The sequence below is a fragment of the Culex pipiens genome, chromosome 3 (genome assembly GCF_016801865.2).
Source record: "Culex pipiens pallens isolate TS chromosome 3, TS_CPP_V2, whole genome shotgun sequence".
Taxonomy (NCBI): Eukaryota; Metazoa; Arthropoda; class Insecta; order Diptera; family Culicidae; genus Culex; species Culex pipiens.
Genome location: NC_068939.1, coordinates 127,007,829 through 127,035,764, shown reverse-complemented (window position 1 = coordinate 127,035,764; position 27,936 = coordinate 127,007,829). Strand labels below are relative to the sequence as shown.

Sequence of the window (27,936 nt, the reverse complement as noted above, 5' to 3'; positions counted from 1 at the left end):
GGAATGTTTTGGATAAAATTCTTTGGTTCGTCCTGGGGCGCGCTTAGTATCGTTTTGGAGGCGCGCGTGTTCGGTTCGGTCAACCGACGACCACCACTTCCCGCGGGGGCTCAACTCCGGCGGCGTTTCGTTTGTCCCACGTTGGATAGTCGAAGCTCTTCGCTTTTCCCGAGAGGATTTGTTCGAGAGGATTAACTGCAGGATTAACCAGGATCAGTGAAGAACGCAAAAAACACACACAAAATGAGTGCAACTTCTTGATTTGTGACTTCATTGGAATGATTTACTTCAAGTGTCAATTTCGGTTAATTAGTGCTTACAAATCTTAAGGTGTTAGTGAAATTTCGCAAGAGAATATTTTAAAATAGTTTTGTGCGAATTAAATCCACCTCAACGAAAATGTCCACGTCACTAAACAGCTCGCTGGCCGAGTTCTTGGTGGCGGCCGGAACCGCAGCCGTGGACATGGCTTCGAACAACCCCGCCGGAAATGGAAGCGATAGCAGCAGCAGTGTGGTGGCCTTGCTGGTTACGCCAGAGCAGAAGCTGCTCGGGGGAAACGTAACCCGGGTGGGTGGAATGCAACCGTCCCGGCCCATTCTGGTGACGATCGCCCTGTCGTACCTGTTTGGATGCGTTGGCAATCTGATCGCGTTGATCTACCTGTTGCAGCGGAAAAACGTGCGAAATACCAAGCATTCGCTGATGTTGAAGTGAGTTTTAATTGAAATTTGGTCTTTGGTAGTGTATTTTTCCTCAATTTCTATCTTTATATTCAAACATCAATTAACCTACTTAAATATATATTCTTCAATCAAATAAACAAAATACTAAGCTTCTAATTGTTTAGTACAAAAAGGATTCAATGTTTAGAAACATGAAACAGATAACTGGACGCGTGTTAAATGCATTTTAAAACACTTTTTTCCAACCAACCATAAACTTCAAAAATATTTGCAACTTCCTAACTACATTTTGGTCATTCCACCTCAACCCCAAAAACAATTAAAATTGCATCACGCATTATGTTATTTTTTCAAGTGCAGGCTTAAAAATTTCTACAGTATGTAAAAAAAATTTAACACCCCTTGGAAATTTTATGCCCTTTCCAATGCCACATAGGTTTAGTTGTTAATTGTGGACCGGTTCGGATGCCGGCGGATTTTCTGACGACGTAAATCCGGGTTGGTACGAAATTCCAACGAAAAATCTATTTTATCGATACAAAGACCCCCAAAACGGTGTTATACCCGCTCCAGAATGTTTATTAAGCAATTCTATGGTCATATATTGACATTTAGACAATTGAAAGTTAGCAAAATTATGTTTAGATAAGTTTTATATAGAATTTCTAGAGTTATATAACTTTTTATACTAAGTAGTTAGTAAACTCTATATTCAATCCAAATTATTTTTTTAATCAGTCCAAGATGTCTGTTTAGAGTTGGGAGACTGGATTTATGGTGATTTGTCAACAAATAACATTATTTATGTAGATTTTTCGAAAGGTGTACAGATTTTTTTGCACCTTTTTTTGATTTCTGTAATAGTATTTGTTATTTAACTTTTTATAGAAATCATCTTTTCGTGAGCTTTTTATAGCAAAATATTCGGCATGAGTTTCTGAACAAAACGTAGTACTAGGTTTCTGTCAAACTTTAAATTGTGTACATGTTTAATTACAAAATGTGCATAGTCCCCAAGGGGTATAATTTTTTTTACATACTGTACAGTCATTCCACATATTCGGAACGGTTTCCAGATCGGCCAATGTTCAAAAAATCAAATCAAGCAAATCGATAATTGAACTTAATGATCCGCTTTTACCTTCATTTGAAAGCTATTCTTGCGATCTTTCAAATGTTGTATTGAACATCTGCAAATTTTTACTTTTATATGAAGTTGTTGAAGAATTACTTTGACCCTTTAAATCCACAAATACGGAACACTTTTTTCTTACGAATGTAAACAAACTTTGGTTCCCTCCAGGAGTACATATTTATTGCCAAATAATGACTTCACACACTGAAACCAATGAAACTCAAGCTTAGTGATGTTTTATACATGGTTTGATTACTTTTTTCGTGTAAATATCAGTTAAATTCAGGTGTTCCACAATTGTGGGAGGCACAATAACATCCCACAATTATGAAACAGGCCATTTGGAGGCAGTGTTTTGCTGCTCTGAACAAAATAGTCTTGAAATGATGTTTTTGTTCAAAAAGTACTACTTTTACTAGTGAAATAGCAAGATAATGTCCAAATGAAGGTTCTAAAAATAGTAAGGTCGACAGAAAAGCTACTTTTGGCATGCTATTGACAAATTATCATAAAAGTGTTCCGAATTTGTGAGTGTTCCGAATATGTGGGATGACTGTATATCTCAAGAGGTATTAATTTGACCAACACGAAAATAGATGGTATCATGTCAAATCATCATGTGACTTTTAATTTGAAATTAAATCACATGTATATCAATAAAATTGCATGTAAGGAATTCAACTGGGCCAAATGCACATTGCACACATATTTGGTTCTAATCAAAAATATGATTCGATTCACCATAATTCGAGTTTTTTCCTGGAAAATTGACGAAAATCGCAAAACTTAGGAGCTGTGCCAAAAAAGGAAGGGGTGGTCCTATTTTTATGAAATTCAGGATGTTACATGTTTGGATAGTATAAACAGCTCCACTATTTCGAGTTTGTACTTTTTTGGTTACAGTTCATGACAAATTGTTCATTTGAATGTTTTTATTCAGTGGTCTACTTGCCACTTTCAGCTTGTTTTTGATTGTAATTTCTGTGATAAATTTCTTATAAAATCGCGAAAAAGCCTCAAAAAAAAAACTCATGAAGTACTCGAGAAAAACACCGTGGTTTAAATGAGCACAAATAAAATGTGTGTCACGGAGCTTTTGGAGTGGCAATAAGGCATGCAAAAATTTTGAAATAACTTTCCTATGAAATAATTTTACCTTCCTGATACTACCCATATTCGCATAAATGTCCCAAATTCAACAAAAAGCAAGCTGAGAAAAAAGGCATACCAGTTTGTCAAACACATAAAGCTACATGTTAGTTTTTCACTAAGAAAACTGGAATTTCTTCAGTTTAGTAGAACAAAGTACTGTATATTTTTAAGTTTTTCTAAAAATTCGCACAGTTACAATCATACAACTTAAGGGATAAAAAAGCACATAGGGGATTTATGAAAACATTGGCAGTACATGAAGCTGGAACCGCTCGATTTTGCATTTGCGTATCAAATCTGGTTCGTCAAAGACACCGGAACACTCCATTTTGCTGCTTCTGAGGTAATAATTTTGCGTATAGTTGAATATAGGTTGCTATACTTCATTGAGGGTGCAAAACAGTGATTGTTTTTTGTTGCCATCTTGCACGGGTATGAATCTTCAAGCAATTTCAATATGGCGACTTGTATCAGAAGAAAGTGAAGCATTTTCACTAGTTCTTACTGTTCTGTGTTCTGCGTGCACGTCCGCAAACATAGACCACACAAATACTAACACAAAGCGCCACCAAGAGGCAAAAGGTGATTACGAATATTTTTGACACTTTCGTTAAAAATATGCGGTTTTGCAAAAACAAATAACAAAACCAACTTTTAAGTGTAGTTTGACTGTCAAACTTGTAATTCGTTGCTGATTTGTTCGAAAATTTGTTAAAAATAATAAGTTTTTTTGCAGCACCCATTTTGGACGGACATTTCTGTTGTCACATTCTGGTTCCTTGGATTCGCCATGGATAATTTCACAGTGTAATAAACAGGGCAGCTACCACCACGTGGCGCCACTGTTTCGAATGAGAAAATGATACAGGTTTTTCAGACCAGTTTCAATCCCGTGCATCTTGTCTGCCACAAGATGTTTTTCTGTGATACAGAGGAAATATACCCGTCCTCGGCCCATTTCTATTACCGTCATCAGGGGTGACATTGGGTTTGCGGGTTAGATTGTGTCATACAAATTTATGACGGAATCGGCTTATCAGAACTTTGATCATGAATTACAGCTTTCATAAAGTGTTTTTGACTGTTTTCATAGTGATGAATAGCTCAAATAAACAGAGCCGAGGCGTAGTTTTGAATAGTTGGCCCTTTTGAAATGTTAGTCTTGATTTGAAAATTTTGAAAATATTGTTTTCGAAAAGATCGGAAAATTTTACGAATGTTTCATATTCTAACACTGTAAATCGGACCATTAGTTGCTGAGATATCGACGTTACAAAATGGTGGGTTGTTTTTGTGAGACTTGGAAAACATCAATTTTCATGTTTTTAAACATTTGCATAGCAATATCTCAGTAACTGAGGGTCGTATCAACAAAGTTCAAAAAAGCAAAATATAAAGAATTTTCTCAGTTTTTCAAAAATACTGGCATTGATTTAAAAAAAAAAAGAAAAACTGCGACAAGTGCGTCCATCCCGGGAATTCCCGAGACAAAAATCCCGGGATTTTTCTAAAACCGGGAATTCCTGAATCCCGGGATTTTTTTATATTTTGTCCCGGGAATTCCCAAAATTGAAAAAAAAAACATAAAATTTAGGCCCTGTAATATTTTTTTTTAGAAATACATTAATAGTTGAATACATAGTAATCGATAAGAATTAAAAATCTAAAAAACATTAATTCGGCATTGGCTTATAAAGGAAAATTGTTGAAATTTGAGTTTACAGATTCACAAAATGCTTAGTGCTGTAAATATTTTCTATTTAACTCTCTATATTTTTAAATACTGGTTATTACATTTACAAATAAAAATAATTCTAAAAATTGGAAAAAAATATATTCAACTATTCAGACTGTAGTCCCGGTTTTCCCCAGTTGGTCAAAGCAGAATAAAAAACAAAAAAATCATATTCTTAATTTCTTTTATGCGATTACATACATTTAGAAAATGCAAAAAACTTATTACTGAAAATTTATTAAATCCACTTGAAAGATGATCACTCCTGAAAGTTTCATGAAATATCTTCATTATTAATACACGCAGAAAAATGGTTTGTAGAATCAGCCTGTACGAGGTTTGAATCAACAAAATTTTTGTTGAATATAATCAACGCCGATTTTGCGTTGAAACAAACCTTGATTTTTTCAATTCCACAAAAGTCTTTTGTTGTTTAGAAAAAGCTGCTTTGACGTTTAGCGTTGATTCAACAAAAATAATGATTTTCAAATCAACAAAACGTTTTGTTGATTCAAATATGCCTTATTTTTCTGCGTGGGTCTCGTGGCGCAGGGGTAGCGGCTTCGGCTGCCGATCCCGATGATGCTATGAGACGCGGGTTCGATTCCCGCCTTATCCACTGAGCTTCTATCGGATGGTGAAGTAAAACGTCGGTCCCGGTTTCTCCTGTCTCGTCAGAGGCGCTGGAGCAGAAATCCCACGTTAGAGGAAGGCCATGCCCCGGGGGGCGTAGTGCCAATAGTTTCGTTTTTTTTATTTTTCTGCGTGTATGAGTAAGAGACGATTTAAGCACAAAATTTTGCCATGCGCAAAGCAAACTGTCAAACTTTGAGAAAATTTGTTTTCTCAAGATAGGATGGACCAAATTGACTGAAATTTGGGGAGAAGACTCGCAAGACCTCCCGTGTGCATGACGATGCCTGATTTTTAATTTTTGCATATTTGAAAAAAAAAACAAAAATCAAATTCAAAAGGAAGGAGTAGGAATCTCGCAATCGAGAACGTCAAGGCAATGCTGCAGAGCGAATAATTTTATTTTGATTTGTCTATGTTTAGATTGAAGTGTACATTATCACCAATTAATATAATTGAGCTGATTCTATGATTTTAAGCTTGAAAACATAACAAATATAATGAAAATATAGATTTTATAACTGTTAACTGAATTCCCGGGATTTCAAACATATTTTTCCCGTTTCCCGGGAAATTCTAAACCCGGGAAAATTGGACACCCTAACTGTGACTATATTCAAAAAAGTTACCTATAAATGACCTCAACTTGAAAACGATGCACTTTATTAAAATTTACTTAGGTACTCTTTGATTTCAAATTGTATTATACATCGAAAAATGAAGTTGAATAATATGAAAATGGATGAAATTGTCAAAATATTCAGGACCCGAAAGACTCATAGTTAAAAGGTCCTAAATAAATACAAAAAAAAATATTCACAAAACTACGTATTTAAAAAAAATACTAAGAAAATCAGTTTTTTTCGATATATTTATATATATCAAATGATTGGTATTTTTTCATACGTTCATAACACATTTCTTAAAATACTCCTAATTTTCACTAAACTACGTAGTATCAAAAAAATACTAAAATTTCAGTTTTTTTATAATGTGGGTTTCAAATGATCGATAAAATAAAAAAAATACTATCGAAATGTATGAAAAAAACACCGATGATTTGATATCCATATTGTTAAAAAAATGAATATTTTTTTCAAAAACTACGTTGCTTTGTGAAAATTTTGAGTTTTACACGAAAAATAGTATTAGTATAGTATAGTAAAAATCCCGATCATTTGATACTCATATTACAATAAAAATAATTTTAAGTATTTTTTCGAGTACTTTTTTTCGAAAATACGTAGTTTTGTGAATATTTTGACAAATGGGGTCACAAAACTCGAAATTGATGTTCAACATAAGAAAATAAAAAAAAATAATAACAATTTTTATTATGTTCATGATTCGATTATTCGAAGTTCCATACAAACCTACAGATAATCGTAACTTCGAATAATTGAGGCTTCGGATAATCCAGTCTGGACTGTATTACTTTCGAAATTTAAGAAAAAAAAACCAGATCATTTGGTACCCATATTGAAACAACCGTAAATTTTAAGTGTTTTTCCGAAAAATATTAGTTCATGAGAATTTCGAGTATTTCACTAAAACATTAAAAACATTTACTGTCGAAATGTTTGAAAAAATCCTGATCATTTCATACCCATATTGTAAAAAGATAAAATTTGGAATATTTTTTAGAAACAGTACTTTTGGTAAAATTTTGAATATTTCACAAATAATATTATCAAAATGTATGAAAAAAATACCGACCATTTGATATCCATATTGCAACAACATTCATTTTTAGTATTTTTCGAGCAACATTGCATTTTCAAAATATAGGGAAAATACGTATTTTTGTGAAAATTATCATGTAATTACAATTGCAAAAGATAGGTGACACCATCCCGATACCAAAACATTATAATTTTTTGAAGTTTGAATGAGTTTTCATCTGAACATTTAAGATTTTTACTGACCAATATTTTAAAAATAAAAGAAAGTTGCAAAATTGTTTTTTTTTAATTTAAGCTTGAAATTGGAATCAATAATATTTTGTTTAAATTAAGGAATTACTCTTTGATAATAATATTTTTATATTGCTTTGCAGTTTAATGTTCAACTATCGGCTACGATATTCACACTCCACTATCTGACGTGATTTCATACCAATAAAATGCTCACATGATTTATTATTCCACAGCAGTAACTGTTATCGTGCCAGACTGTTCCCGTTATTAACACGGATCGGCTACTGACAGCATATCGATTTACGTGCACCGGTTTCAGTTATAAATTTGAATGTAATGGTGTGATTTATAGAATTCATTGAGTACAAAATAGTGTGTAACTCTTTGTACAAAAATATTCATTTAAAAAAACACTAATTTATAAGAATAATGAATATTTTTAAAGAATTTTATATATATTGCAAATAAATAATTATCTGTTTGTCATCGTCGACGTTTAGTAACATCTAGAATTTTATTCAATTTAAATTCTTTTCAGGGAAAACTTTTGTGGGTAAATTACTTTGCTGTCAATCATTTTGTCACATAGGTATTTTAATTGTTTCTTGATACAAAAACCCAAACTTGGGCAAAATCATTTGTTATAAGTCCCAAAACTCGCTTGTTTGCACTCACTCTTCCGATTAAGACTTTTGTAGCAAAAACCCTACCGGTACCACAAATTGTGTAACTTTTTTCTTCCGGCTGAAGTTTGATAGTTTCGGCTTGGCCAGCGTAGCACAAGACTCAAACCGGGTAATCCCAGGGTCGGCAAACTACTAGGTGATTCAAGGGAGGATCGGTTACAACAGAAAAACACGGAATGATTTCCACTTTTCATCAGCACTTTATTTTGGGGGTTTGTTCGTGTGGGTGTGGGTGTGTTGAGTGTGGGTTTTTCAGGGGCTAACGTACCGTGATCCGCTCAGCTGATGGTTCGCCTCCGGCGATTGCGGGCCGGCAGAGGAGTTCGTCCAACCTCCACTCTGCGGCGGGAACTGCCCCAAAGGGGGGGGGGGGGATATTGTTGTTGCTGACGGATGCGGCGGCCCTTTGTTCTTGGCTGCGAGTCTGGACTTCGGCGCCAGATGCAGCGTTGTTCGCCGGCCTCCTTGGGCGGCGTCGGTTCTTCCGGCTTCTGTGCCGGGATGATGGACGACCAGCGGGCGTTGCTGGTTCCGATGGGCAGGCGTCTTCCCTCATTGGCTGATCGGCAGCCCCAGAGTCCACTGAAGCGGGCGTGCCGAGAGGGGACCCTCCTTTGCGGTTAAGGCCAGCGGCCTGAGGGTGGTCGTCCTTGACGGTGATGGCGCGGGGAGGCGCCAGACGACGGGGGTGGTCCTATTACGGATTAGACGTGGGAAGCTACCAGCACGGGATTTACGCAACCCAGGCCGACCAATCCGAGATGGACGAGCTGCTCGCGGAAACCTCCTGGTTCCGCCGATGGGAAGGGCGATTGACGACCCTTCGCGGGAGCACGACTTGTCCACTCGGACGCCTGTTTGGAAGAGCGCCATTTTCCCCAAATCGACTTCCCTCATTTGTTTTCCCAAGTCCATTTTTCCCACCATTTCCTTTGTGACGTATTCAAATGCGCCCGCAGGAAACTGGTGGACATCAGCCTCGCTTACACTGATACGCTTCGCCCCATCAAAACTGTTGTACACTCAACCCCCGGTGGTTGGTCACTTTTTCGTTTGACACTTTTTTAGTTTGTACCCCGTTGGTTGGTCAAAGTCAAACTAAAAAGTGACGAACTGTCACTTTTTACACGGCGCTCACACACACTATCTAAACAAACGTTCAGTAGTGTGTGTGAACTCCGTGTAAAAGGGGTGTCAAACTAAAAAGTGACCCCGTTCGTTTGACAACAGTTGGTGTCAAACCATCGGGGTTTGAGTGTAGTGTAGTGTAAGTGGTATAAAATGCTGAGGCGAAGCTTCAATTATCCAGAATTGTAACCAACGGTTACACTATCCACTACCCCGGCGAAAAAAATGTGAATGCACGAAGTTCAAGAACATTTTTTTTAATCGAACTGCTTTTCCAAAATCATCTTCGGCACTCATCAGGTTCGTGGTCTAGCGTACGTGGTCAAGTTCTTATGTACAAGCCTCATTTTAGGCAAATATGCACATGTCCATGTGATAACCAATCACAGATTATATCACAGAGGTATTTATCAAATCAGCCCAATAGGCAAAATAAATAAATTAAATAAATAAATAAATTAACAATTAGACATGCACTACAAATTAAAAGAATAAATTAAAATAATTCCCAAAACATTAGTAGACAACTCTATTTACAAATCGTGGCCACGATGTTCATTTTCATGAACTATTTACATTTAATCCAATTTTAGATCACATTCGATCTTATTCGGAAATTCACCACAAGGGTTCATTCCTGACGGGCAAACTGATTGACAGTTCCCGAAACGTCTCTAATCTGTCAAACGTCAGCATATCGCAATGTTTACACATGCGAACATGCAAAAGTAGTGCAAGTGAAAACGTAAAGTTTTATCGGTAAAAAGTGTTGAAAACCTGCAGAATTTTCAACGAACGTTAAGGTAAGTACAAAACAAAATACAACATAACGAAGCGCTTCTTTTATAGGGTAAGTTGACTCATTCTCGTCCATCCCAGCGGGGATTTGGACTGAGACGTGGAACATCGCTGCCAGAACGAACTTTTTGGACAAAAAGTCGCCTGCAGGAGTCCACTAATGGTCTTTGGGATACCGTGCTAGCCATCTTGACGCGCAAGATGAGCTACAGGTAAGACAAAACAGTGTACACTTTAAAATGTTTGATCACTAATGGATCGTAAAACAAATTTTTAGGCCTTTGCAATTCTCGGGAGATCCCCTCACCACAACACCACCAGCCGCGCTCGGACCGAGGGAAACGACGTTTATAACCCCTTGATCGTCCGCGAACTGGCCCGTTGGGCTATGGATTCCCGTTTTACCTGGTGAGTAGTTTAGGTTCGTTACAGCACCAAGGTTTATGCCATCTTGCAACTCTCATCCCTTTTCACGAAGGTGGGATTCTCCACCCACACTTCTTTAGGGGAGAGTGGCTAAGATCAACACACAAAAACACACACTAATCCTACTAACAAATTAAAACCAACAGACGGCTAATTTTATCAGATCACGGTGTTCTAATTACTTTATTTCAACTAATATTTCTCTTTTATTTTTCTTTCCAGGTACTCTCAACGTTTCGGAATGACTACTGGGATATCGTGGTAATCCAGACCGGCTGACTTGGTCCAGGGAAGATGGGACAACGCCGCAATAAACCCCTAGCACCCAAGTCGGTGCCGATCTTGGCCACCGATTTCCTCAGCATCTCCTACTAAGTTTATGTTCTAGAATTAAGAAAATTTAAAAAGAAATTAGTTAAAATAAAGCTTTTGGGTCGGGGCTTTCCCCTATTTGGTTGCTTGTCCTTTATTAAGAAAGAAACAAGGCTTTTCAGGTACCTATCACCTACCAGGGATGACGTCACTTGTCATATGGCTGGGTCACGGGTGAATCACAGGTGAAATTGTTGATTCAGGATCGCCTCACAGGACTTACTTATTGCCTAAGTTCTTGGCTTCATCCAACAGGTAAGATTTGACTAGATTCAGGTGCAAATGTCTCTCCAGGGATGACGTCACATCAACAGTCTGGGTCTACGACAAAATGTGGGTTCAATCAGGTACAAAAATCACAAATAATTTTCAACTCTGCCGGCGGTCTTTAATCACCCGCGCGGAGCAGACTGACGACCTGCTCGGGGTCGTTATTTAATTATCCCTAACACTTCGGCTGGAGCTACTCAATATTGTCGAACTCGACGATCGACACCGCTGCTGCTGTGCAGTAAGTACGGCTTTTTCACTCCTCCGTTTTGTTCTTCACTTTCTGTCTATTGTGTGTGCTGAGAGATCTGTGTGTTGTGTTGTCAATCAATTTCATCGTCAAGTCCGAACACAAAAGGGACGAGACGGAATAAATAACAATAAATGCTGCTGCGTTGGCTGTCGAGTATCACACATAGGAACATTACAATTATGTACAAGCAGCATAGATTTGTTAAAAGTCGCTGCTGACCAAAATCCACGAGTAGAATCGTGCCGAAAACGATTTTGGAAAGCGCGCAAGATCCTCTTTCCAACAGGACCGTAAAGGAACCGCGGATTTGTGTGCTTTTCACATAGTTTTGCACCGGGGTAGGTGGACAGTGACCAACCGAGCTTACTCGGATTCCTGCCACCTCCCGTTGGAAAAATCCTTTGATTTTTCTGCTTGACTTCACCAACCTTGATCACTTTTCGCGGATTTGAGCTGGGAGCCAATTGAAAGTAATGGCTTGGCCAGCGTAGCACAAGACTCAAACCGGGTAATCCCAGGGTCGGCAAACTACTAGGTGATTCAAGGGAGGATCGGTTACAACAGAAAAACACGGAAGGATTTCCACTTTTCAACAGCACTTTATTTGGGGTTTTGGTTCGTGTGGGTGTGGGTTTTTCAGGGGCTAACATACCGTGATCCGCTCAGCTGATGGTTCGCCTCCGGCGATTGCGGGCCGGCAGAGGAGTTCGTCCAACCTCCACTCTGCGGCGGGAACTGCCCCAAGGGGGGGGGGGGTATTGTTGTTGCTGACGGATGCGGCGGCCCTTTGTTCTTGGCTGCGAGTCTGGTCTTCGGCGCCAGATGCAGCGTTGTTCGCCGGCCTCCTTGGGCGGCGTCGGTTCTTCCGGCTTCCGTGCCGGGATGATGGACGACCAGCGGGCGTTGCTGGTTCCGGTGGGCAGGCGTCTTCCCTCATTGGCTGATCGGCAGCCCCAGAGTCCACTGAAGCGGGCGTGCCGAGAGGGGACCCTCCTTTGCGGTTAAGGCCAGCGGCCTGAGGGTGGTCGTCCTTGACGGTGATGGCGCGGGGAGGCGCCAGACGACGGGGGTGGTCCTATTACGGATTAGACGTGGGAAGCTACCAGCACGGGATTTACGCAACCCAGGCCGACCAATCCGAGATGGACGAGCTGCTCGCGGAAACCTCCTGGTTCCGCCGATGGGAAGGGCGATTGACGACCCTTCGCGGGAGCACGACTTGTCCACTCGGACGCCTGTTTGGAAGAGCGCCATTTTCCCCAAATCGACTTCCCTCATTTGTTTTCCCAAGTCCATTTTTCCCACCATTTCCTTTGTGACGTATTCAAATGCGCCCGCAGGAAACTGGTGGACATCAGCCTCGCTTACACTGATACGCTTCGCCCCATCAAAACTGTTGTAGTGTAGTGTAAGTGGTATAAAATGCTGAGGCGAAGCTTCAATTATCCAGAATAGAGTTATCTAAGCCCGAGCTCACGCACACTAGCACCCCATTTGTTTTGCTGGTGGGTACAAAATTTAACCTCAATCTTTTTCGTGTACGTACACGCAATACATGCGCACGTAGATAACTCTATTGTAACCAACGGTTACAAGTTGGCGCGACTTTTCTGCCGTTCTTCGCATGTTTCTGTCAACACACGACAACCACCTACACCCAAATAGAAACAAGAAAGTCAGAAATTACCCAAGAGATTACCCCCAGCAAACATCAAACAAAAAACTGCGTCTCCCCGGAGCATTAGCGCAAAAAAAGTTTAACTTAAGGGGGAAGGCGCCATTTCGAATTCCGATCACGTGGCGAAAAAAATGCTACCAACACCCGCAACTTTATTTGTTTGGATGTGTGTGGTGATTGGATTGGACGACGGGTGCAAATTCGATTTTGGAACGAGCAACCCTGAAATAGATTTGAATCGCCAAGATTCTTCAAGAGGGGAGCCTCCCCCGTGTCCAGTGGTGAGTTGGGGTGCTGAGATGAATGCCAATGTCCCCAGGGGAGGGAGGACGGACCGGCGTCAAAAAGTGGGGAGCTGTTGACTATTATTATCGGGGTTACACGCAGGTGAATACATTAATGATGGGCCATTGTTCAAAGTTAGGGTGAGAGAGGATGTCGAGATCGAGTACGGGAGAAATAAATCATTTCCGCTGATTGATAAATCTTTTGGCGAGGATCTCCTTATTAGTAAAGAGGAGGGTCTCGGGCATTGTTTGTATTGTTTATTTGAGATTTTTGGTGATTGCAATCGATTTGGGAAGTTATAAATTATTCTCGGCAGGAACAGCCACGTGTGAAGGAATGTGAAGTGAAGTATTTAATTGTTTGTATAAAAATGGGATGTGACCAAAATTTAAACAACATTATTTATGAGTTTATTATAAATAATGTGTTTCATTCCATTTATTGGGTTGTTTTGAAAAAAAAACAACATCAGTGCAAAAATTAACCCTCTACTGCCCAAATTTTTTTTTCGAAGATTTTTATTTTTCCCGTGTTCAGGAGGTCATTTTGAGCAACTTTTGTTCTACGAAAAACTTTACTTCTCTTGTTTTATGTTTTTCTTGTTTCATTTTTAGTATATTAATATGCATTTATCTTGTTTAGTTTATGTTTGTTTTAGGTAGTATTTGGCTTTCTCTATCACCTCCTATCATTACATTTTGCCTATCTAATTTTTTCATGTTTTTACAGTAACTTTTTCAATTTTTTGCATGTTTTTCACTTTTTTTGCTATAAAATGGAACCATTTTCATTTAAATTGTAAATAAATGCGTAGAGGCATAGTCTAGGGCACTAGAAAAATTACTGCATACTTCTTTTTACTAAAAATATAGGAAATGTTAGTAAAAAACACAGCCAAAGTTGACCCCTAAAAAAATTACATTTTTAAAAACATTGGCAAAGTCACATAAAACAAGTCAAACTTCCAATCCTAAAATTTTCCAAAATTTTAAAAGTTCTTCTTTCCAATGCTTTTTGAAGATCGAAAATTGGTTGAAAAATGGATTTTTGGCGATTTTTTAAATCGAAGCCCGTCTAGAGGCGGGGTTGGGTTGTAGAGGGTTAATCTAACGGGGAAAGAGTACTATTACTCTTCTCATTGAAAAGTGCCAGCGACAAAATTGGGCGAAAAGTTCATCGCCCGGAGATCGCGAGTTGGCGCGAGCGAATGAACACCGCGAAAAAAGATTCGGGGGTGCATTGGGGTTAAATGATTATTTCGTTATTCGATTTAATTAGAAAATAATTATTTTTTCGTAAATATCGCTACTTTGATGCGATGTAATTAATTTTTACAGTAAATTAGGCATTGTTACATCAAATTTGACCTTTCAAACGCACTAACGCCAAATTTTAAAACAACAATGTTTGCCAATTTGACCTTTTTACCCCCAATTCCCCTTGTAGAACAAAAGAAAAGTTCATCCGCGGACTGTCAGCAGCGCGCTGTTTTGTTTGCTAGATCAACATTTGGAAATGTCGAACGTTGAAGGAAATCGCTCAAAAAATGGAAATTAACCGATTTCAAATGTTTTGGCCGCAAATGAAAGTTTAGGGTGGCTAATTTTTGATTCCGATCTGTAAAACTTGCTCTGGCGAGGGTTCTGGGCACTGCGGCAATCGATTTTAACGGCGGGTTGCTTCCGGTTGCATTTAATTTGCGGAGAAGGTTTTTCAATCCATCAGGGGCTTATTGGGGGCAACAGTTTCGGTAATCCGGAAATTCTGGTAAGTTTAATATTTGCAGTGTTTAGTATGAAAAACAAACATAGACTAACCACTTTTTTCGAAAAATCATAACTCCTCGACATTTTAACCGATTTCAATTGTCTTATACGCAAATGAAAGGTGATAAGTTGGCCTTTCAAAGAAAAATAGTAAAAAGTTTCAAAAATCTAGCCTAACATATGAAAATGGCGTATGAAACTTTAAAATGCCGTTTTGACGGTGTCTGGACCAAAGAGCCTATGTCTGGAAATATTTTTATCGGATTCCCCGGACATTTTTACATAACATACTGAAAAATGGGAGGAGTTCATTAACAGGATTCCAAGATATGATTTTTTGAAAATAAAATCCGTGTTTTTTTACGCGCCGCGCGCAAAAACCGGAGAATGACGAATTTGGCAAAAAATCATCTTTTTTCACTAAAACTGCGATAACTTTAAAATTTCAACGATGACATGTCTGGGTAACAAAAGTTGCGTCTTTTAATTAAAACAATTTTGATCCCCAAACATCTATAGATCATCGCTGAAATTTTAAAGTTATCGCAGTTTTAGTGAAAAAGTTGATTTTTTGCCAATTTCGGCATTCTCCGGTTTTTGCGCGTGGAGCGTCAAAAAACACGGATTTTATTTTCAAAAAATCATATCTCGGAATCCTGTTAGGGACCATCCATATACCACGTGGACAATTTAGGGGAGGGAGGTATGGCGATTGTCCATGCTCCATACAAAAAAGTTTTTTTTTTTGTATGGTCAATTGTTCACGAGGGGGAGGGGGGGTTTGGGTTTTCCAAAAAAAGTGTCCACGTAGTTTGTGGATGGTCCCTTAATGAACTCCTCCCATTTTTTGATTTGTTACGTAAAAATGTCCGGGAAATCCGCTAAAAATACTTCCAGACATAAGCTCTTTGGTTCAGACACCGTCAAAACAGCATTTTAAAGTTTCATACGCCCTTTTCATATGTTATGCTAGATTTTTGAAACTTCTTACTATTTTTCTTATCACCAACTTATCACCTTTCATTTGCGTATAAGACAATTGAAATCGGTTAAAATGGCGAGGAGTTATGATTTTTCGAAAAAAATGGTTTTTGCGAAAATCCACGAAAATTTCCATTTTTCAGAAAACCGGCGCAGGTTACCCCAATGGCCAAACAAAAAAATACGGGTCGAATTATTTCGGCCAGGGAACCCTCAGAAAAATTTTGAGCCCGATCCGAGCACTTTTGTTTTTTCCATGCTGTTTTCGTGGGGAATTGCTGCATATAGACCTCCATTGATCACGCATGATCTCAGGGGGTACCGGAAAACAAACCCCGTAATGGCGGACAATAGGGTCCTAAAGCCCTAAGTCAATTGTTATGTTCAACGGTATAAAACAGATTAAAAACCATCTCTGATCACTTTTTTCATTTAAATGCATAAAATAGGACAGGACTGTTGCCCCCGAATAAGCCCCTGGTGGATTGAAAAACCTTCTCCGCAAACTAAATGTAACCGGAAGCAACCCGCCGTTAAAATCGATTGCCGCAGTGCCCAGAACCCTCGCCAGAACAAGTTTTACAGATCGGAATCAAAAATTAGCCACCCTTACCTTTCATTTGCGGCCAAAACATTTGAAATCGGTTAATTTCCATTTATTGAGCGATTTCCTTTAACGTTCGACATTTCCAAATGTTGATCTAGCAAACAAAACAGCGTGCTGCTGACAGTTCGCGGATGAACTTTTCTTTTGTTCTACAAGGGGAATTGGGGGTAAAAAGGTCAAATTGGCAAACATTGTTGTTTTAAAATTTGGCCATTCTAGTGCGATTGAAAGGTCAAATTTGATGTAACAATGCCTAATTTACTGTAAAAATTAATTACATCGCATCAAAGTAGCGATATGTACGAAAAAATAATGATTTTCTAATTAAACCGAATAACGAAATAATCATTTAACCCCAATGCACCCCCGAATCTTTTTTCGCGGTGTTCATTCGCTCGCGCCAACTCGCGATCTCCGGGCGATGAACTTTTCGCCCAATTTTGTCGCTGGCACTTTTCAATGAGAAGAGTAATACACGGATAGAAATCCTGTAAGCAAATCCGGTAACTCTGTGTTGTTGGATTCGACAACATGGAAATGTATTAAAATCGTGAACATTTTTTTCGATTTTGAACAACTATGTTATGGATTTAGAAAACATTTGCAGTGAAATCGAGAAAAATGTTAACGGTTTTGAAAACATTTCCATGTTGTTGAATTCAACAACACGGAGTTCCTGGATTTGCTTACAGGATTTCTATTCGAGTGGTATATATGAGAACGAATTAAGCATAATCATTTTTTGTTGAAAAGTTATTAGCTTCTGAAAATGACCATTTTTGCGCTGACGGCTCTTAGAGAACGATTTTTCTGATCGATGTATTTGTAATAGGCAAAGTTGTAGGTTTATTAATTTGACTCTTCACACAGAAAAAAAATAAATTTAATTGATGAATCTCTTTTAAGTGTTTGTTTAATATGACAAAAAAATTCATCTTTTGAGCTGTAGCCTCGGCTATAGAACAAACCCACTGAGAATGTTGGGCTCGAGCCTCGAGTCGATCTGGCTCGAGATCTACTACTAAATAAAATAAAAAAAAAATAAAAAAATATAGAGAGAAAAAGTCAGATCAACTAAAACCCATCTAAATTGCAAAGTCGAGGGATATATACCTGATAATATTTGCAACGACAAACTAAAAACTAAAAACTAAAAACTAAAAACTAAAAACTAAAAACTAAAAACTAAAAACTAAAAACTAAAAACTAAAAACTAAAAACTAAAAACTAAAAACTAAAAACTAAAAACTAAAAACTAAAAACTAAAAACTAAAAACTAAAAACTAAAAACTAAAAACTAAAAACTAAAAACTAAAAACTAAAAACTAAAAACTAAAAACTAAAAACTAAACAAGAAACAAGAAACAAGAAACAAGAAACAAGAAACAAGAAACAAGAAACAAGAAACAAGAAACAAGAAACAAGAAACAAGAAACAAGAAACAAGAAACAAGAAACAAGAAACAAGAAACAAGAAACAAGAAACAAGAAACAAGAAACAAGAAACAAGAAACAAGAAACAAGAAACAAGAAACAAGAAACAAGAAACAAGAAACAAGAAACAAGAAACAAGAAACAAGAAACAAGAAACAAGAAACAAGAAACAAGAAACAAGAAACAAGAAACAAGAAACAAGAAACAAGAAACAAGAAACAAGAAACAAGAAACAAGAAACAAGAAACAAGAAACAAGAAACAAGAAACAAGAAACAAAACCACCTTAATATAGAAAAAAATACTTGTGGAAATGCTGCCTCCACCATTTTCAAAAACTTGTTCTAAATTTGCTTAGAAGTTGTCCATAAACGACGAAATTTTGAAATCACCCATAATCTTGCCCCACTCTGTTACATGTGCTGGACAAGCTAGTGGGGCAAAAACTATCCGAAAGAGAAACTAAACAAAAAATAAAGATATGTAAAGTTTTTCGTAAACTTAAAAAAGAGTCTTAATATCTTTTTGAACATTCAAAAACACTATAATGAATAAAATCACTTCACTCAAAACAGTTTCAAGCTTTCCATTGCATCAATCATTTCCTGTTTATTGAGCTAATTTGGAAAAGATTCTCACCATCATCGATTTGTCACGCAGGACTTAGATCAACAAACAACTTATTTGCCCAAGTATTAACGTCCGAGACGAAATCAACCGAGATAATCCGCCCAATTAATTCCTTTTTTTCTCCTGTTGTTGTCCATTTTCTTTCTTCCCTGCAGATGCCTGCTCACAAACGACCTAATTGGATTAACGGGCATGTGCGCCCAGATGTACTTGCAGAGCTATCTACCGAAGCGGCTCGTCGACGAGAACATGCACTACTTTTGCATCTCGCGCGTCATTTGGCGCGTGTTCGGCATCAGCTCCGGCTGCGTCGCGTTCGTTATGGCCCTCGAGCGGTACATCGCCCTCACGAAGCCGTTCTTCTATCATAAGGTGATTCTTGCTGTCAAACTGGCAGATTTGAAGTTTTGGCGAACGCGCCATCTATTGACATTTCCCACCATCGATTTTGCCTACCGTCAGGCGCATTGCAGACTTGCAGGCTGATTGATTCGAACCGATTTCCTAACCTTATCAATCCCGTTTGTTCTCCCCCTTCTTTCTCCCCAGCATGTGTCCGATAAAATGATAAGAAGATCGATATTCCTGCTGTGGGCGATCGGGGCCTTCTTCACGTTTCTGCCGCTGTTTGGCTTCGGAATCTACTTTGACGAGGCGAAAAACGTCTGCCTCCGGTACCGGGACGCCACCGACCCGACGGATGTGGCCTACGCGTACCTCTTCTTCACCGTGGGTAGGTTGTGGCTGTGGTGTTGGTAAAGCGAGTGTGTTTTAAGTAATGATTAGGTTAAGTAAATAAACATGACGGAGCACGACGGGATGGGAGGCCTTACGGGACGCTATGGTGGTGATGGGTTTAATTGATTTGGTTCGGAAATAGATTGGGAGGAGGGCGTTTGGGGGTTACAACTTCCGCCTTCATAAAATTGCTATAAATTGAGCGTAAAGAAAAGCAACGAGGGTAGTATAAATGCAGGCGATTTGTCTTTCCACAGCGAGAGTCTGTATTTACACTAGGATAATAGATGGCAAAAGATGGCAGGATGGGAAAAGTTGGCAGGATAAGATGGCAAAATGGTTATGATTGCTCCTTTTTAGACAAATTTAAAGCAATGTATTTCAAGTTATTCATCATAAAAACCAATTTCTAAACTAAAACACAAGCTACGAACAAAATACAATGGTTTTTAACATTTTTGAATGAAAAAATATTTTTCGGAAAGTATAATACTGTAAATCGGCTAAAAAGTCAGAGGTATGAGCACACACTTCAACTTTTTTTTAAATACATTTTTATCAATTTACAAAACAAATTTGAAGACATTAGGTTTAATCATTGCCGAGATATAACTATTTGAAGTTAGCAGTTTCAACAGACGGGTGCCACGATATCTCAACACTAGGTCTATTCCCGTACTGCAGAATTCTGCAATTCTGCACAAAAACGGCAGCAGAGCGTTCCCGTACTTTTCTGCAACAAAAGTAACTTTTCTCTCAGGCAGAACTTCTGCAGTGAGAGAGGTAGAAGTTGCAGCGAAACCGTTCCCGTACTTTTCTGCAAGCTCTCTCTTCTCTTTCTTGCTGAAAAGTTACTGTAATTTGGTGTGATGGATGTTGAGTACACGTTTACATAAAATTGGCAAGTTGGGTGAAATCAAGCTTTTTATTACTAGTTGTAATAATAAATGATTTTGGGGTAGTTTTTTATGTCTGTTTTTATTAAAAAGGATTTTTTTTATGTTTACGATTTCAGGCTTAGTTCATTCATGTAAATGATAAAGCGATTTTTTTAGTGTTTTTTTTGCCTGATAAAAACGGCTAGTACTTCAACATAACAAAATGTACTATAAAAACAAATTGTTTTAAACTTTTTAAAGACACATTTCTTTTGAGTTTAATAATTTCAAATAAATATTTGTTTGGGAATAACTTTTGATCCTTAATTGATTTTGAATTTAGTATATATAATTTGTATTCTTATATGAACAAAAAAAAATGATGTATTTTTTTCAAAACTAAAATTCTGAAACTCTGAAATTCTTGAATTCTTAAATTCCTAAATTCTCAAATTATTAAATTCTTAATTTCCTTAATTCTTCGCAATCTTGAATCATAAAAAAACACACATTTTTTGGAGTCATATTTTAGGTTAGAAACTTAAATTTAAAGGATCTAGAGATTGGAAATTTGGACTGTATCTATTTTATTTTTGTTTGAGTTTTTAAATTTTTGGTTTACAGAATTTTTTAAGGAGATCTGAGCTGCTTTGTTGTTTAGTCGTGATGAGACGGAGAAAGCTTCCTGAAGAGGTGTTCAACTAGTTGGGCCAACTGTGGATTTAGTTTAACTACACCCCCTCGCTCAAAAAGGAAACAGTGTCGGTATCGATGAAGTATCGGAGTTTTGGAAATTGTTTCTCCGTGAAAACATCACCCAATACTTGTGAGTTTGTCGTGCAACTCAGAAAACGCTGGCAGTTGATCGGTCGTTTAGGCAGCGATGGTTTCCGGAGAAAAGGGTTTTCATCTTATCACAAGACTTTCCAGCATGCTTTCATCGGACTGGCTGCGCTGTGTTAGATTAGATTAGATTAGATGAGATTTGGTTTACAGAATTTTTTAAGCTTAACTTATTTTTGAAATTATAAATTCTTTAATTTTCATTCTCATTATTTTAAACTGTTGCTTTTGAATTTTTGATGTTCTGAACTCATAAATATTAAAACCTTTTTTTTATTTCAATTTTTTTCCACCTTTTTTTATTTTAAATTTTCAAAATTAAGATTCTTTTGAAATTTTAAACATTTTGAAATATTTAGTTTACAATTATTTGAATTTTTAAGCTTTGAATTTGTGATTTATTACTTTTTTTATATTTTTCTGATATAATTATTTGCATTTTTAAATGTCTCAAATTTATGTTTTTTGAAAGTTTCTCAATTTGAAAATATTAGTTTTTTTAAATATAAAAAAGTATGGATTTCTTAATTTAAGTTTTTCAAAAAATTTAGTTTTTGATTAATTTTTTTTCAAATTTGGAGCCTAACATTTCAAAAGGGCACATAACTTTCACTCGAATGACAGTTTACATAAGGTGTGAAAGGGACACACTCTTGTCTAAAAAAGTTTTGTGCCCTAATGAAATGGCAAGCACGATTTGTCAATTTTGCTGCGTCACCGTTGTTCTTTCATGTGACATCCAGTCATAATTTATTTATGTTATTATGAATAAGCATTCAAACATTCTGCAATTAAAACATGTGTTTTTAGTCCCTTCTATATAAAACCTATGTTTATCTTTTTTTAATCATATTTATTGAACGTACCTGCCACTCTAATTTGTAAAATTGTTTACCTAATGTACAAAATTTGAGTTGTTTCTAATATTAATTTCTACCTAAGCATAATTAATTTCTAGTTACTAAATAAATAATGGGTAATTCTCCGCCAACTCACACAGCAGTTGCCCCGACCCCTCTTCGATTTGCGTGAAACTTTGTCCTAAGGGGTAACTTTTGTCCCTGATCACGAATCCGAGGTCCGTTTTTTGATATCTCGTGACGGAGGGGCGGTACGACCCCTTCCATTTTTGAACATGCGAAAAAAGAGGTGTTTTTCAATAATTTGCAGCCTGAAACGGTGATGAGATAGAAATTTGGTGTCAAAGGGACTTTTATGTAAAATTAGACGCCCGATTTGATGGCGTACTCAGAATTCCGAAAAAACGTATTTTTCATCGAAAAAAACACTAAAAAAGTTTTAAAAATTCTCCCATTTTCCGTTACTCGACTGTAAAAAATTTTGGAACATGTCATTTTATGGGAAATTTAATGTACTTTTCGAATCTACATTGTCCCAGAAGGGTCATTTTTTCATTTAGAACAAAATTTTTCATTTTAAAATTTCGTGTTTTTTCTAACTTTGCAGGGTTATTTTTTAGAGTGTAACAATGTTCTACAAAGTTGTAGACCAGACAATTACAAAAATTTTGATATATAGACATAAGGGGTTTGCTTATAAACATCACGAGTTATCGCGATTTTACGAAAAAAAGTTTTGAAAAAGTTGGTCGTCATCGATCATGGCCGTTCATGGTCACCCGCGACAGACACGGACGACGAAACAAAGAGAAACGCAAAAAGTAACTTTTTCAAAACTTTTTTTCGTAAAATCGCGATAACTCGTGATGTTTATAAGCAAACCCCTTATGTCTATATATCAAAATTTTTGTAATTGTCTGGTCTACAACTTTGTAGAACATTGTTACACTCTAAAAAATAACCCTGCAAAGTTAGAAAAAACACGAAATTTTAAAATGAAAAATTTTGTTCTAAATGAAAAAATGACCCTTCTGGGACAATGTAGATTCGAAAAGTACATTAAATTTCCCATAAAATGACATGTTCCAAAATTTTTTACAGTCGAGTAACGGAAAATGGGAGAATTTTTAAAACTTTTTTAGTGTTTTTTTCGATGAAAAATACGTTTTTTCGGAATTCTGAGTACGCCATCAAATCGGGCGTCTAATTTTACATAAAAGTCCCTTTGACACCAAATTTCTATCTCATCACCGTTTCAGGCTGCAAATTATTGAAAAACACCTCCTTTTTCGCATGTTCAAAAATGGAAGGGGTCGTACCGCCCCTCCGTCACGAGATATCAAAAAACGGACCTCGGATTCGTGATCAGGGACAAAAGTTACCCCTTAGGACAAAGTTTCACGCAAATCGAAGAGGGGTCGGGGCAACTTTTCCCGATTTCGTGTGAGTTGGTAGAGAATTACCCTAATACATCCTTGATTTTTAAAATAAAACGTTGTACTGCATAAAAAATAATATCCCCGTTATAGAGGTAAACTTCTTTCAATTACTTTTTTTGTGAACCATTTTTTTAATATGTTGAAATAATTAAAAAACTTTAATACCCAATTTGAGTAAATCCACTCAACTGTGTACAATATTGCAGAAAAAGTACTGGAACGCGCTACCCAGGCAAAAGTTTTGCGGTTTCTCTCCTTGCAGAACTTCTGCAAAAGAGAGAGATGAAGAGAGCGAGCTGAAAAGTACGGGAACGTGCTGCAAAAAAGTGACTTATGCTGGCTGCAGAATTCTGCAGAAGCTGCAGAAATTCTGCAATTCTGCAAGTACGGGAATAGACCTACTGTCTTGACCAAACCAAAATTTTGGTGAAGACTCGGCCGATTTTCAAAAAGTTTATTTAAAAATAAATATTTTTGTATTTTTCTTGAAAAAATCGTCAGTTTTTGATTTTTGTATTTTTTTAAAGATCAAAATTAAAAAAAATCGAGCTTCATTATGCACACGGGATATGCCTTGAGAGTCTTCACTCCAAATTTCAACCAATTTGGTTAATCCCATCTCGAGATATCGTGGCAAACGTAAATCAACTCGGTGTTTCTAGAAAAACGCTCTAAAAATTTGATAGTTCGCTTTGCTCATGGCAAAATTATGAGCTTAGATCATCTGTAACTAAGTTTAATCATGAAATATCTTCATGAATCTTTCAGGAGAAATTGAAAATCATCTGTTTTGTGGATTTAATAATTTTTCTGTAATATGAAATTTTGTGATTTCCTACATGTATGTAACCCCTTAAAACAAAACTTTTCCGCAAAAAAATCCAATAAAAGAAGATTCGTTTGGAATTTGTAACTCATGCCATTTTATTTGTTTTTATCATTTTTTTGGAAATATAGCACAATATATAGCCCAGCAGTTTCTCATTTTAGAATTCAACTTGATGTTTCTCTATAAATTTATAGAAAATCGTGTTTCGTTAAAAAAAACAAAACATTGAAAATAACCAAAATAGATATATTTTGTAAGAATTTAGATGTTTTGCGGTAAATTTGAAATGTAGAAAAATCAGTCTTTGTTTTTTTCATTCTTTTTTTGCCGTTTTATTTGTTTTGACCCAAGTGAAGGACGAAGGCGAGGGGATATAATTAAATACATTTTAGAATATGAAGCATCATTTTCATTAATTTTTATCACAGAGTATCCCAAACGAATTTATACGTTAATAAAAATGTGATACAGTCATATATATTTTCATATCTTCAATACATTCAATTACGCCAAATTTCGTAAAGATTTTCACTGTAGGACGTATTATAATTTTTTGTGTAAAATGCTTTTTTTTTCTTTGTGTTTTATGAAAATCTTAATATTGTACACAACAAAAATGTAAAAAAAATATGAAATATTAACTTTTCATAAAATCTTTACTAAATTTTGAGCTGTCATGAACTTACACTGAAATAAAAAAAATAGTACCCAATTCCTTTATTCTAGTAATTTTGCCTCTTTTCCTTATTTAGTAATCGGGTTTATTGGGTTTCTTAGTAAGGAAAGGAGTCAAAATTCCTAGAATTTAGGAATTTGGTACTTTTATTATTTTTTTCAGTGTATATTGCATTTTTTCAATGCAAATGTCATTTCTAGATTAAATTTTCAAAACAACTTATTCCTCATGGGTTTCCTATGCAGATGGGACCTTTTGAAAATTTAATCTAGATTTCAAGTTTTTGTCAAAGCAAAACATATTTTAGATTTTTTTTGTGAAATCATGGCTTTTTAATCCATTTAACATTTTTGTTTATTTTGAGATTAGGGACCAACCATAAACCACGTGAACACTTTTTTGGAAATCTCAACCCCTCCCCCTCGTGAACAATCGCCATACCCCCCCCCCCCAAGTGTCGCGGTGGTTTATGGATGGTCCCTTACAGATTGGAAAGAGAGAGACTTGAATCTTGTTTCGTTACGGATTTTTTTTAAATAAATTCATTGATATTTTGCAAACTTGTGACAGTATTCCAACTGTAATGATATTGATGCATTTTGAGAAAATTTTGCTTAGAAGTTCGATTTTCTAGCAAACTCCTCCTTCTCTCCATCAGTTTTGCATGTAGCTGACAAAAAACTAATTAAAAGTTGTACTTGGTTTAAGGAATTTTTTTCAAAATAAATTGGTATTTTGTGAAAATTTCAGTATTTGATACTGAAAATTGTAATATTTTGAGAAAACTTTAGTACTCTTATTTAACATTAAAAAATGTGAAATAGTGAAAATCCTTTCAAAAAGACGCTTTGTTTGAAAACTATAAAAAACGATTTATCAAAAAAATACGTCATTTTGTGGAAATGGTTGCGAACCTGACACATTCTCCACATTCTTAATTTAATGACTAAATGGATGTTGTGGAAGGATTCTACATAGTTTAAGGCTTCTTAAAAACAACTTTTAAAAACTTTAAAAGATTTATAAACTTCACATTTGACGTAAGTCTTAACTTCTACAGTTCAACATACAGTCCAGACTCGATTATCCGAGGGCCTTGGCCAAAATTCACTTCGGATAATCGAATCTTTGGCTAATCGAACCAGGAGAATTTTTTTTTTGCGATGTCTGATTTTGATTGTCGAGTTTATGGCGGCCAAAATGGTGGTGATGATATATTGAGAAAATGCATTTGGTATGCTTAATAGGCAATCACCCGTTCAAAACTAACTTAAGGTGAAGCCGTTGATCATTTTCGAAGAAAATTGTTCATCACTCTAAAATTCTCTGTATTGAATTCAATTTAACGAATTTCTGCACCAAAATGAATCAGCATGTGCCGGCTGTTGCCTTCTTGAAGCCACTGAAGGAATTTTTGCTCTAAATCAAATATGTTTTAAAATTTATATAATTTTGTGGTACAATCATTGACGTCCTAGTTGGAAATCATTGATTAATGATGATTTCCATAACTTTGCAAGGAATGGGATAATCGTTACCAAAAAGAATTAGCATGTGTAGGGCACTATTCTAAACAACTTGAAGAAGGATTTTTTTTTCAAAATACTGAAAGCGACGCAAAATTTATATCATTGAACGAAAAATCATGGCAATGATGGAACTCGAATTGCACGGGAACATCTCCGGTGGTCATTAAACATTTTCCCAAATCTGATCATATCCTGAAAATAGGATTAATTTCTTCTATCGTTATCGTCCCGACGAAGTAAAACTTTTCGACACTGTTTAAATTTTTGTCTTGACCAAATACACGGACGTCAAACTAAAGCGGGGTACAAATGTTCCACTGAATATTTTATTTAACAGTGGTTTTCGAAATTGCAATAAAATGTTGAATTCGTTGCAAAACTCTATTTTTTCAGTACTCGTTAAATTTATACTCGAGCAGAAGAAATATTCATTTAGCATCTCGTTGCATAAACCACAATTGTAATAGAAGATTTTTTGTAGGCATCATCCTGTGCACCGGCATCGTGATCTGCAACCTGAGCGTCCGGAAGGTGCTGTACCGGTCCCATCACAAAATGCGGCGCCAGTTCCGCTCGATCCAGCCGACGCCGATGCTGGACCGGTCAATGATTCGCAGCTCGTCGCAGAAATCGGCCAGCTTCGCCGACTCGTCCATCTTCCGCATGGTTGGCGAACCGACCACGGAGGAAATTCGCTTCGCCAAACTGATGACCTTTCTCAGCATCAGCTTTTTGGCCTGCTGGCTGCCCCAGATGGTGAGTATTCTCGAAAGGGCCTGTTGCCGAAACGAATTGGACCTACTTTTTTCGCTCTGAACACTGGTTTTTGGGAAATGGATGATACCCATCATCATTGGATTAATCTCTCGAGACTAATTGTGGCACGCCCCTAGTCGAGTTGTAATCCTGTCAAATTGTACTGTAATATAGTGAGCAGGCACCCCATGTAACGGAAATCAGATTTTTTTTCTCGTTGCCAAATTATGTGTGTAACATTTTTCCGTCTCCCTTTTGCATACAAGAAAGATAATTTCTCCTAATATCTCTCTCATCCTCAACTCGCCGCAGGTCTGCATCATCCTGACCCAACAGCTGCGCCCCGAGGTGAAGGCCCGGTTCAACTGGTTCTTCCGCCTGTCGGACATTCTGATTCTGCTGCACTTCATGCTCGACCCGTACATCTACGTACTGCTGAGGCAGAGTGGCCGAAGTGACCTGCGGACCATGATCCGGTACGTGTTCAGTCGGAATCAGTTCAACATCGTGGAGACGGCCATGGCACCGATCCAGAAGACGACCAACTCGTCACCTCTGCCCTGAAACCAACCCCAACTAGAACACTAGCCAACAACAACTAACCTCATCAACACACGAATCATCAGAACCAACAATACTCGATCTCACTACAAACCCACCCACACACAAACACGTAAACGCCACGTAAAGTACGCTAGTTTCAATACATCTGTTGTCTCCCTTCCTCCCAGGTTGGCGTGGCCAGCGCGAAAAGCCCCCTCGAAGGAGAAAGGCCGGGACACGGTGACCACGACGGACACGGAGGATTGAGCAAAA

At 37.1% G+C, this 27,936-nt stretch overlaps 2 protein-coding genes across 3 annotated transcripts in view; one reads left to right on the top strand and one right to left on the bottom strand.

The window, feature by feature from the left end:
- LOC120414391 (5'-nucleotidase domain-containing protein 1) overlaps positions 1-27,936 on the bottom strand; it is a 313,824-nt gene that overhangs the window by 258,392 nt on the left and 27,496 nt on the right. The gene's annotated exons all lie outside the window — the stretch shown is intronic.
- LOC120414409 (prostaglandin E2 receptor EP4 subtype) lies at positions 41-27,936 on the top strand. 2 transcript variants are annotated; one of them, XM_039575591.2, is made up of 6 exons: positions 41-713; positions 18,728-18,944; positions 19,122-19,305; positions 26,846-27,120; positions 27,433-27,596; positions 27,852-27,936. In XM_039575591.2, exons 1-6 carry the CDS (start codon positions 400-402, stop codon positions 27,928-27,930), a joined length of 1,233 nt encoding a protein of 410 aa, XP_039431525.1. In that variant the 5' UTR covers positions 41-399; the 3' UTR covers positions 27,931-27,936. The 2 variants fall into 2 exon arrangements, with proteins under 2 accessions (XP_039431525.1, XP_039431524.1); XM_039575590.2 differs by having other exon boundaries at positions 27,433-27,936.

Coding starts and splice junctions, on each gene's coding strand:
- LOC120414409 (XM_039575590.2), top strand. CDS start 400: ATGTCCACGTCACTAAACAGCTCGCTGGCCGAGTTCTTGGTGGCGGCC. Junction 714..18,727: donor AAGCATTCGCTGATGTTGAA/GTGAGTTTTAAT, acceptor TCTTCCCTGCAG/ATGCCTGCTCACAAACGACC. Junction 27,121..27,432: donor CCTGCTGGCTGCCCCAGATG/GTGAGTATTCTC, acceptor AACTCGCCGCAG/GTCTGCATCATCCTGACCCA.